General features: G+C 49.9%; 1 protein-coding gene across 1 annotated transcript in view; it reads left to right on the forward strand.

Annotated features, from left to right (window-relative positions):
* The first annotated feature begins 69 nt into the window (after positions 1–69).
* Positions 70–12,458, forward strand: part of TRIM54 (tripartite motif containing 54) — a 39,830-nt gene continuing 27,441 nt past the window's right edge. The window contains exons 1-2 of the mRNA XM_072144070.1: positions 70–352; positions 8,040–8,212. Coding sequence (XP_072000171.1) covers positions 86–352; positions 8,040–8,212 — 440 coding nt within the window. The 5' untranslated portion in view covers positions 70–85. The remainder of the gene's footprint in view (positions 353–8,039; positions 8,213–12,458) is intronic.

Here is a 12,458-nt window from a genome sequence, read left to right on the forward strand (position 1 = left end):
CCTTCATACCCGCAATGGATGTGAGGTCTGGGTTATCTTATTTCCCTGGAAAGAAAGGGGTTAACAGGGTCCCCCCCCCCAGTGTATGATAAGGACCTCTATAGTTAGAGCATGTAGAGGTCTCCAGTGGACGCGGAGGTCCCGTGCAGTCAGCGTCTGTATTGTGTCTGTGCTGCTGGGGACCATGAATTTTGCCGTAGGATTTAAGACTTTGGGGGGGGACACTCAGACTATGGACAACCTGGAGAAACAGCTCATCTGCCCCATCTGCTTGGAGATGTTTACCAAGCCTGTGGTGATCCTGCCGTGCCAACACAACCTGTGCCGCAAGTGTGCCAACGACATCTTCCAGGTACGGGCACGTGTGTTGTGTGAGGGTCATGGTGCCGAGATATTTACATAGATACAAGAGGCTCCTTATATGTCTGCGGCCTTCTAATATATAGGCATAGCCTAATGTCTGCAGCTTGTAGTGTGACTAGAGGGGCTGCGGCTGGACGTGGAGATAATAAACTGAGAAGAGCCACAAAATTGATAAGGGGCATGGAGGGTCTGAGTTATATATACACTCACCGGCCACTTTATTAGGTACACCATGCTAGTAATGGGTTGGACCCCCTTTTGCCTTCAGAACTGCCTCAATTCTTCGTGGCATAGATACAACAAGGTGCTGGAAGCTCCTCAGAGATTTTGCTCCATATTGACATGATGGTATCACACAGTTGCCGCAGATTTGTCGGCTGCACATCCATGATGCGAATCTCCCGTTCCACCACATCCCAAAGATGCTCTATTGGATTGAGATCTGGTGACTGTGGAGCCATTTGTGTCCAGTGACCTCATTTTCATGTTCAAGAAAACAGTCTGAGATGATTCCATTTGAGTCACTGTTGCCTTTCTATCAGCTCGAACCAGTCTGCCCATTCTCCTCTGACCTCTGGCATCAACAAGGCATTTCCGCCCACAGGACTGCCGCTCACTGGATGTTTTTTCTTTTTCGGACCATTCTCTGTAAACCCTAGAGATGGTTGTGCGTGAAAATCCCAGTAGATCAGCAGTTTCTGAAATACTCAGACCAGCCCTTCTGGCACCAACAACCATGCCACGTTCACAGGCCACAAATCACCTTTCTGTCATAGTTTATACTGTGCACTGTATATAGTGTATATATATACACAGGAGAAGTAGTACTGTGCACTGCCCATATATACAGAAGAAGTAGTACTGTGCACTGCCCATATACAGGAGAAGTAGTACTGTGCACTGTCCATATATACAGGAGAAGTAGTACTGTGCACTGTCCATATATACAGGAGAAGTAGTACTGTGCACTGTCCATATATACAGAAGAAGTAGTACTGTGCACTGTCCATATATACAGGAGAGGTATTACTGTGTACTGTATATATACAGGAGAAGTAGTACTGTGCACTGTATATATACAGGAGAAGTAGTACTGTGCACTGTCCATATATACAGGAGAAGTAGTACTGTGCACTGTCCATATATACAGGAGAAGTAGTACTGTGTACTGTATATATACAGGAGAAGTAGTACTGTGCACTGTATATATACAGGAGAAGTAGTACTGTGCACTGTATATATACAGGAGAAGTAGTACTGTGCACTGTATATATACAGGAGAAGTAGTACTGTGCACTGTATATATACAGGAGAAGTAGTACTGTGCACTGCATATATACAGGAGAAGTAGTACTGTGCACTGCATATATACAGGAGAAGTAGTACTGTGCACTGCATATATACAGGAGAAGTAGTACTGTGCACTGCATATATACAGGAGAAGTAGTACTGTGCACTGCATATATACAGGAGAAGTAGTACTGTGCACTGCCCATATATACAGGAGAAGTAGTACTGTGCACTGCCCATATATACAGGAGAAGTAGTACTGTGCACTGTATATATACAGGAGAAATAGTACTGTGCACTGTATATATACAGGAGAAGTAGTACTGTGCACTGTATATATACAGGAGAAGTAGTACTGTGCACTGTCCATATATACAGGAGAAGTAGTACTGTGCACTGTCCATATATACAAGAGAAGTAGTACTGTGCATTGCTTCCCTCCTCTGTAGACTGTGTTACACTACAAGGCCTGCACTGCTCCCCCCTCCTCCTCCATAGACTGTGTTACACTACACGACCTGCACTGCTCCCCTCCTCCTCCATAGACTGTGTTACATTACACGGCCTGTACTGCTCCCCTCCTCCTCCTCCATAGACTGTGTTACATTACATGGCCTGTACTGCTCCCCTCCTCCTCCGTAGACTGTGTTACACTACACGGCCTGCACTGCTCCCCTCCTCCTCCATAGACTGTGTTACACTACACGGCCTGCACTGCTCCCCTCCTCCTCCTCCATAGACTGTGTTACACTACACGGCCTGCACTGCTCCCCTCCTCCTCCATAGACTGTGTTACATTACACGGCCTGTACTGCTCCCCTCCTCCTCCATAGACTGTGTTACACTACACGGCCTGTACTGCTCCCCTCCTCCTCCATAGACTGTGTTACACTACACGGCCTGCACTGCTCCCCTCCTCCTCCTCCTCCATAGACTGTGTTACACTACACGGCCTGCACTGCTCCCCTCCTCCTCCTCCGTAGACTGTGTTACACTACACGGCCTGCACTGCTCCCCTCCTCCTCCTCCATAGACTGTGTTACATTACATGGCCTGTACTGCTCCCCTCCTCCTCCGTAGACTGTGTTACACTACACGGCCTGCACTGCTCCCCCCCCTCCTCCTCCACTGTAGACTGTGTTACACTACATGGCCTGCACTGCTCCCCTCCTCCTCCTCCATAGACTGTGTTACATTACATGGCCTGTACTGCTCCCCTCCTCCTCCATAGACTGTGTTACATTACACGGCCTGTACTGCTCCCCTCCTCCTCCATAGACTGTGTTACATTACACGGCCTGTACTGCTCCCCTCCTCCTCCATAGACTGTGTTACATTACACGGCCTGTACTGCTCGCCTCCTCCTCCATAGACTGTGTTACACTACACGGCCTGTACTGCTCCCCTCCTCCTCCATAGACTGTGTTACACTACACGGCCTGCACTGCTCCCCTCCTCCTCCATAGACTGTGTTACACTACACGGCCTGCACTGCTCCCCTCCTCCTCCTCCTCCTCCATAGACTGTGTTACACTACACGGCCTGCACTGCTCCCCTCCTCCTCCTCCGTAGACTGTGTTACACTACACGGCCTGCACTGCTCCCCTCCTCCTCCTCCATAGACTGTGTTACATTACATGGCCTGTACTGCTCCCCTCCTCCTCCGTAGACTGTGTTACACTACACGGCCTGCACTGCTCCCCCCCCTCCTCCTCCACTGTAGACTGTGTTACACTACATGGCCTGCACTGCTCCCCTCCTCCTCCTCCATAGACTGTGTTACATTACATGGCCTGTACTGCTCCCCTCCTCCTCCATAGACTGTGTTACATTACACGGCCTGTACTGCTCCCCTCCTCCTCCATAGACTGTGTTACATTACACGGCCTGTACTGCTCCCCTCCTCCTCCATAGACTGTGTTACATTACACGGCCTGTACTGCTCGCCTCCTCCTCCGTAGACTGTGTTACACTACACGGCCTGTACTGCTCCCCTCCTCCTCCATAGACTGTGTTACACTACACGGCCTGCACTGCTCCCCTCCTCCTCCACTGTAGACTGTGTTACACTACATGGCCTGCACTGCTCCCCTCCTCCTCCTCCTCCTCCATAGACTGTGTTACATTACATGGCCTGTACTGCTCCCCTCCTCTATAGACTGTGTTACATTACACGGCCTGTACTGCTCCCCTCCTCCTCCATAGACTGTGTTACATTACACGGCCTGTACTGCCCGCCTCCTCCTCTGTAGACTGTGTTACACTACATGGCCTGCACTGCTCCCCTCCTCCTCCGTAGACTGTACTGTACTACCAAGCTTGATCCCCATCATACCCCAGTTCCTCTTCTCGGGGATCAGGCTTGTCCACCACCATGCTGGTCGCCCTCTGTCACTAGTGGGGTCCCTGCAGATTACATGTAACACTGGGGATCCCCTGAGGCAGAGAGGCCATTGAGGAGGCTCCATCACCACATCCCAAGATGCCAAGAAGACAACATGGTCCGAGACAAGGGGAGGACAAAAGGGGAAGCCTCCAATCCCGATCTCACCTGCACAGGACCTTCACACATATTAGCTCCTGCATGGAGGACCTGGAATCCAAGAAGACGACAGAAGTCATAACAGCATCGAGTGTGTGTGGAGAGATGGCGAGGGGCAGGTGGGAGGATTGACCGGCTGTGGGGTCATTTGTAGGGTGGTGGGAGTATTGGGCACTGATGGTGTAGGGGGTGTTGGGAGTTGTGTAGTGATGGTGTAGGGGGTGGTGGGAGTTGTGTAGTGATGGTATAGGGGGTGGTGGGAGTTGTGTAGTGATGGTGTAGGGGGTGGTGGGAGTTGTGTAGTGATGGTGTAGGGGGTGGTGGTAGTTGTGTAGTGATGGTGTAGGGGGGGTGCTGGGAGTTGTGTAGTGATGGTGTGGGGGGGTGGTGGTAGTTGTGTAGTGATGGTGTAGGGGGTGGTGGTAGTTGTGTAGTGATGGTGTAGGGGGTGGTGGGAGTTGTGTAGTGATGGTGCAGGAGGGTGGTGGGAGTTGTGTAGTGATGGTGCGGGGGGGGGGGGGGAGTTGTGTAGTGATGGTGGGGGGGGTGGTGGGAGTTGTGTAGTGATGGTGTGGGGGGTGGTGGGAGTTGTGTAGTAATGGTGTAGGGGATGGTGGGACTTGTGTAGTGATGGTGTAGGGGTAGTGGGAGGGAGTTGTGTAGTGATGGTGTAGGGGGGGTGGTCGGAGTTGTGAAGTGATGGTGTAGGGGGTGGTGGGAGTTGTGTAGTGATGGTGTAGGGGGTTGGTGGGAGTTGTGTAGTGATGGTGTAGGGGGGGTTGGTGGGAGTTGTGAAGTGATGGTGTAGGGGGTGGTCGGAGTTGTGTAGTGATGGTGTAGGGGGGGTGGTGGGAGATGTGTAGTGATGGTGTAGGGGGTGGTGGGAGTTGTGTAGTGATGGTGTAGGGGGGGTGGTGGGAGTTGTGTAGTGATGGTGTAGGGGGTGGTGGGAGTTGTGTAGTGATGGTGTAGGGGGTTGGTGGGAGTTGTGTAGTGATGGTGTAGGGGGGGGTTGGTGGGAGTTGTGTAGTGATGGTGTAGGGGGGGTTGGTGGGAGTTGTGTAGTGATGGTGTAGGGGGTTGGTGGGAGTTGTGTAGTGATGGTGTAGGGAGGTGGTGGGAGTTGTGTAGTGGCGGTTGTTGGGAGTTGTGTAGTGATGGCGTAAGGGGGGTGGGAGTTGTGTAGTGATGGTGCAGGTGGGGGGTGGGAGTTGTGTAGTGATGGTGTAGTGGGGTGGTGGGAGTTGTGTAGTGATGGTGTAGGGTGGTCGGAGTTGTGTAGTGATGGTGTAGGTGGGTGGTGGGAGTTGTGTAGGGGGGGGAGTTGTGTAGTGATGGTGTAGGGGGTGGTGGGAGTTGTGTAGTGAAGGTGTAGGGGGGTGGTGGGAGTTGTGTAGTGATGGTGTAGGTGGGTGGTGGGAGTTGTGTAGTGATGGTGTAGGGGGGGGTGGGAGTTGTGTAGTGATGGTGTAGGGGGGGGTGGGAGTTGTGTAGTGATGGTATAGGTGGGTGCTGGGAGTTGTGTAGTGATGGTGTAGGGGGGTGGTGGGAGTTGTGTAGTGATGGTGTAGGGGGGTGGTGGGAGTTGTGTAGTGATGGTATAGGTGGGTGCTGGGAGTTGTGTAGTGATGGTGTAGGGGGGTGGTGGGAGTTGTGTAGTGATGGTGAAGGGGGGTGGTGGGAGTTGTGTAGTGATGGTGTAGGGTGGTGGTGGGAGTTGTGTAGTGATGGTGTAGGGGGTGGTGGGAGTTGTGTAGTGATGGTGCAGGAGGGTGGTGGGAGTTGTGTAGTGATGGTGCGGGGGGGGGGGAGTTGTGTAGTGATGGTGGGGGGGGTGGTGGGAGTTGTGTAGTGATGGTGTGGGGGGTGGTGGGAGTTGTGTAGTAATGGTGTAGGGGATGGTGGGACTTGTGTAGTGATGGTGTAGGGGTAGTGGGAGGGAGTTGTGTAGTGATGGTGTAGGGGGTGGTGGGAGTTGTGTAGTGATGGTGTAGGGGGGGTGGTCGGAGTTGTGAAGTGATGGTGTAGGGGGTGGTGGGAGTTGTGTAGTGATGGTGTAGGGGGTTGGTGGGAGTTGTGTAGTGATGGTGTAGGGGGGGTTGGTGGGAGTTGTGAAGTGATGGTGTAGGGGGTGGTCGGAGTTGTGTAGTGATGGTGTAGGGGGGGTGGTGGGAGATGTGTAGTGATGGTGTAGGGGGTGGTGGGAGTTGTGTAGTGATGGTGTAGGGGGGGTGGTGGGAGTTGTGTAGTGATGGTGTAGGGGGTGGTGGGAGTTGTGTAGTGATGGTGTAGGGGGTTGGTGGGAGTTGTGTAGTGATGGTGTAGGGGGGGGTTGGTGGGAGTTGTGTAGTGATGGTGTAGGGGGGGTTGGTGGGAGTTGTGTAGTGATGGTGTAGGGGGTTGGTGGGAGTTGTGTAGTGATGGTGTAGGGAGGTGGTGGGAGTTGTGTAGTGGCGGTTGTTGGGAGTTGTGTAGTGATGGCGTAAGGGGGGTGGGAGTTGTGTAGTGATGGTGCAGGTGGGGGGTGGGAGTTGTGTAGTGATGGTGTAGTGGGGTGGTGGGAGTTGTGTAGTGATGGTGTAGGGTGGTCGGAGTTGTGTAGTGATGGTGTAGGTGGGTGGTGGGAGTTGTGTAGGGGGGGGGAGTTGTGTAGTGATGGTGTAGGGGGTGGTGGGAGTTGTGTAGTGAAGGTGTAGGGGGGTGGTGGGAGTTGTGTAGTGATGGTGTAGGTGGGTGGTGGGAGTTGTGTAGTGATGGTGTAGGGGGGGGTGGGAGTTGTGTAGTGATGGTGTAGGGGGGGGTGGGAGTTGTGTAGTGATGGTGTAGGGGGGGGTGGGAGTTGTGTAGTGATGGTATAGGTGGGTGCTGGGAGTTGTGTAGTGATGGTGTAGGGGGGTGGTGGGAGTTGTGTAGTGATGGTGTAGGGGGGTGGTGGGAGTTGTGTAGTGATGGTATAGGTGGGTGCTGGGAGTTGTGTAGTGATGGTGTAGGGGGGTGGTGGGAGTTGTGTAGTGATGGTGAAGGGGGGTGGTGGGAGTTGTGTAGTGATGGTGTAGGGTGGTGGTGGGAGTTGTGTAGTGATGGTGTAGGGGGGTGGTGGGAGTTGTGTAGTGATGGTGTAAGGGGGGTTTGGGAGTTGTGTAGTGATGGTGTAGGGGGTGGTGGGAGTTGTGTAGTGATGGTATAGGTGGGTGGTGGGAGTTGTGTAGTGATGGTGTAAGGGGGGTTTGGGAGTTGTGTAGTGATGGTGTAGGTGGGTGGTGGGAGTTGTGTAGTGATGGTGTAGGGGGTGGTGGGAGTTGTGTAGTGATGGTATAGGTGGGTGGTGGGAGTTGTGTAGTGATGGTGAAGGGGGGTGGTGGGAGTTGTGTAGTGATGGTGTAGGGTGGTGGTGGGAGTTGTGTAGTGATGGTGTAGGGGGGTGGTGGGAGTTGTGTAGTGATGGTGTAAGGGGGGTTTGGGAGTTGTGTAGTGATGGTGTAGGGGGGGGTGGGAGTTGTGTAGTGATGGTATAGGTGGGTGCTGGGAGTTGTGTAGGGGGGTGGTGGGAGTTGTGTAGTGATGGTGTAGGGGGGTGGTGGGAGGTGTGTAGTGACGGTGTAGGGGGTGATGGTAGTTGTGTAGTTACTGTCGGCCGTTATCTGATAAGGAGGGCGGTGGGGATTATGGATGAAATATTATTCAGAAGATAATCCCACCCCCCAGCCGTGGTGTTGGTTGGGGGGCTGCATCCTACACATCAGGTGACCCCCTTATCTCATGGAGCAGCCTTACTAGGCTGGAGCAGATGGGAATACTGGAGCTCCTGCCCCCAGACTCCTGATGCCCCTTATCACCTCATTAGGCCTCCAACCCCCTCTGGCAGTCGCGTGGCTCCAGCACCGTATCCTCGGGAGGACGTTTCCGCTGCCCGTCCTGCCGGCATGAGGTTGTCCTGGACAGACACGGGGTGTATGGACTACAACGCAATCTACTGGTGGAAAATATCATAGATATCTACAAACAAGAGTCCTCCAGGTAAGTACAAGGAGGGAACATGTAAAAAATGGCAGTGTAACTGTGTGCTGGAGGCTCCCAGTGGTGGTGAATAATGTGTATGTAGTGATCTCCCCCTAGTGGTGGTGTATAATCTGTATGTAGTGCTCTCCCCCTAGTGGTGGTGTATAATGTGTATGTAGTGATCTCCTCCTAGTGGTGGTGTATAATGTGTATGTAGTGATCTCCTCCTAGTGGTGGTGTATAATGTGTATGTAGTGATCTCTTCCTAGTGGTGGTGTATAATGTGTATGTAGTGATCTCCTCCTAGTGGTGGTGTATAATCTGTATGTAGTGATCTCCCCCTAGTGGTGGTGTATAATGTGTATGTATTGATCTCCCCCTAGTGGTGGTGTATAATCTGTATGTAGTGATCTCCCCCTAGTGGTGGTGTATAATGTGTATGTAGTGATCTCCTCCTAGTGGTGGTGTATTATCTGTATGTAGTGATCTCCCCCTAGTGGTGGTGTATAATCTGTATGTAGTGATCTCCCCCTAGTGGTGGTGTATAATGTGTATGTAGTGATCTCCTCCTAGTGGTGGTGTATAATGTGTATGTAGTGATCTCCTCCTAGTGGTGGTGTATAATGTGTATGTAGTGATCTCCCCCTAGTGGTGGTGTATAATGTGTATGTAGTGATCTCCCCCTAGTGGTGGTGTATAATGTGTATGTAGTGATCTCCCCCTAGTGGTGGTGTATAATCTGTATGTATTGATCTCCCCCTAGTGGTGGTGTATAATGTGTATGTAGTGATCTCCCCCTAGTGGTGGTGTATAATGTGTATGTAGTGATCTCCCCCTAGTGGTGGTGTATAATGTGTATGTAGTGATCTCCCCCTAGTGGTGGTGTATAATGTGTATGTAGTGATCTCCCCCTAGTGGTGGTGTATAATGTGTATGTAGTGATCTCCCCTTAGTGGTGGTGTATAATCTGTATGTAGTGATCTCCTCCTAGTGGTGGTGTATAATCTGTATGTAGTGATCTCCTCCTAGTGGTGGTGTATAATCTGTATGTAGTGATCTCCCCCTAGTGGTGGTGTATAATGTGTATGTATTGATCTCCCCCTAGTGGTGGTGTATAATGTGTATGTAGTGATCTCCCCCTAGTGGTGGTGTATAATGTGTATGTAGTGATCTCCCCTTAGTGGTGGTGTATAATCTGTATGTAGTGATCTCCTCCTAGTGGTGGTGTATAATCTGTATGTAGTGATCTCCTCCTAGTGGTGGTGTATAATCTGTATGTAGTGATCTCCCCCTAGTGGTGGTGTATAATGTGTATGTATTGATCTCCCCCTAGTGGTGGTGTATAATGTGTATGTAGTGATCTCCCCCTAGTGGTGGTGTATAATGTGTATGTAGTGATCTCCCCTTAGTGGTGGTGTATAATCTGTATGTAGTGATCTCCTCCTAGTGGTGGTGTATAATCTGTATGTAGTGATCTCCTCCTAGTGGTGGTGTATAATCTGTATGTAGTGATCTCCCCCTAGTGGTGGTGTATAATGTGTATGTATTGATCTCCCCCTAGTGGTGGTGTATAATGTGTATGTATTGATCTCCCCCTAGTGGTGGTGTATAATGTGTATGTAGTGATCTCCCCCTAGTGGTGGTGTATAATGTGTATGTAGTGATCTCCCCCTAGTGGTGGTGTATAATCTGTATGTAGTGATCTCCTCCTAGTGGTGGTGTATAATGTGTATGTAGTGATCTCCCCCTAGTGGTGGTGTATAATGTGTATGTAGTGATCTCCCCCTAGTGGTGGTGTATAATGTGTATGTAGTGATCTCCCCCTAGTGGTGGTGTATAATGTGTATGTAGTGATCTCCTCCTAGTGGTGGTGTATAATGTGTATGTAGTGATCTCCTCCTAGTGGTGGTGTATAATGTGTATGTAGTGATCTCCTCCTAGTGGTGGTGTATAATGTGTATGTAGTGATCTCCCCCTAGTGGTGGTGTATAATGTGTATGTAGTGATCTCCCCCTAGTGGTGGTGTATAATCTGTATGTAGTGATCTCCCCCTAGTGGTGGTGTATAATCTGTATGTAGTGATCTCCCCCTAGTGGTGGTGTATAATCTGTATGTAGTGATCTCCCCCTAGTGGTGGTGTATAATGTGTATGTAGTGATCTCCCCCTAGTGGTGGTGTATAATGTGTATGTAGTGATCTCCTCCTAGTGGTGGGGTATAATGTGTATGTAGTGATCTCCTCCTAGTGGTGGTGTATAATCTGTATGTAGTGATCTCCTCCTAGTGGTGGGGTATAATGTGTATGTAGTGATCTCCTCCTAGTGGTGGGGTATAATGTGTATGTAGTGATCTCCTCCTAGTGGTGGTGTATAATCTGTATGTAGTGATCTCCCCCTAGTGGTGGTGTATAATGTGTATGTAGTGAGCTCCCCCTAGTGGTGGTGTATAATGTGTATGTAGTGATCTCCTCCTAGTGGTGGTGTATAATGTGTATGTAGTGATCTCCCCCTAGTGGTGGTGTATAATGTGTATGTAGTGATCTCCCCCTAGTGGTGGTGTATAATGTGTATGTAGTGATCTCCCCCTAGTGGTGGTGTATAATGTGTATGTAGTGATCTCCCCCTACTGGTGGTGTATAATGTGTATGTAGTTATCTCCCCCTAGTGGTGGTGTATAATGTGTATGTAGTGATCTCCTCCTAGTGGTGGTGTATAATGTGTATGTAGTGATCTCCTCCTAGTGGTGGTGTATAATGTGTATGTAGTGAGCTCCTCCTAGTGGTGGTGTATAATCTGTATGTAGTGAGCTCCTCCTAGTGGTGATGTATAATCTGTATGTAGTGATCTCCCCCTAGTGGTGGTGTATAATATGTATGTAGTGATCTCCCCCTAGTGGTGGTGTATAATGTGTATGTAGTGATCTCCCCCTAGTGGTGGTGAATAATGTGTATGTAGTGATCTCCCCCTAGTGGTGGTGTATAATCTGTATGTAGTGCTCTCCCCCTAGTGGTGGTGTATAATGTGTATGTAGTGATCTCCCCCTAGTGGTGGTGTATAATCTGTATGTAGTGATCTCCTCCTAGTGGTGGTGTATAATGTGTATGTAGTGATCTCCCCCTAGTGGTGGTGTATAATGTGTATGTAGTGATCTCCCCCTAGTGGTGGTGTATAATGTGTATGTAGTGAGCTCCTCCTAGTGGTGGTGTATAATGTCTATGTAGTGATCTCCCCCTAGTGGTGATGTATAATGTGTATGTAGTGATCTCCTCCTAGTGGTGGTGTATAATGTGTATGTAGTGATCTCCTCCTAGTGGTGGTGTATAATGTCTATGTAGTGATCTCCCCCTAGTGGTGATGTATAATGTGTATGTAGTGATCTCCTCCTAGTGGTGGTGTATAATGTGTATGTAGTGATCTCCCCCTAGTGGTGGTGTATAATCTGTATGTAGTGATCTCCTCCTAGTGGTGGTGTATAATGTGTATGTAGTGATCTCCCCCTAGTGGTGATGTATAATGTGTATGTAGTGATCTCCCCCTAGTGGTGGTGTATAATCTGTATGTAGTGATCTCCCCCTAGTGGTGGGGTATAATGTGTATGTAGTGATCTCCCCCTAGTGGTGGTGTATAATGTGTATGTAGTGATCTCCCTCTAGTGGTGGTGTATAATGTGTATGTAGTGATCTCCCCCTAGTGGTGTTGTATAATGTGTATGTAGTGATCTCCTCCTAGTGGTGGTGTATAATGTGTATGTAGTGATCTCCTCCTAGTGGTGGTGTATAATGTGTATGTAGTGATCTCCCCCTAGTGGTGGTGTATAATGTGTATGTAGTGATCTCTCCCTAGTGGCGGTGTATAATGTGTATGTAGTGATCTCCCCCTAGTGGTGGTGTATAATCTGTATGTAGTGATCTCCCCCTAGTGGTGGTGTATAATGTGTATGTAGTGATCTCCCCCTAGTGGTGGTGTATAATGTGTATGTAGTGATCTCCCCCTAGTGGTGGTGTATAATGTGTATGTAGTGATCTCCTCCTAGTGGTGGTGTATAATGTGTATGTAGTGATCTCCCCCTAGTGGTGGTGTATAATGTGTATGTAGTGATCTCCCCCTAGTGGCGGTGTATAATGTGTATGTAGTGATCTCCTCCTAGTGGCGGTGTATAATGTGTATGTAGTGATCTCCCCCTAGTGGCGGTGTATAATGTGTATGTAGTGATCTCTCCCTAGTGGCGGTGTATAATGTGTATGTAGTGATCTCCCCCTAGTGGTG

The sequence above is a fragment of the Engystomops pustulosus genome, chromosome 3, assembly GCF_040894005.1.
Source record: "Engystomops pustulosus chromosome 3, aEngPut4.maternal, whole genome shotgun sequence".
Lineage (NCBI taxonomy): Eukaryota > Metazoa > Chordata > Amphibia > Anura > Leptodactylidae > Engystomops > Engystomops pustulosus.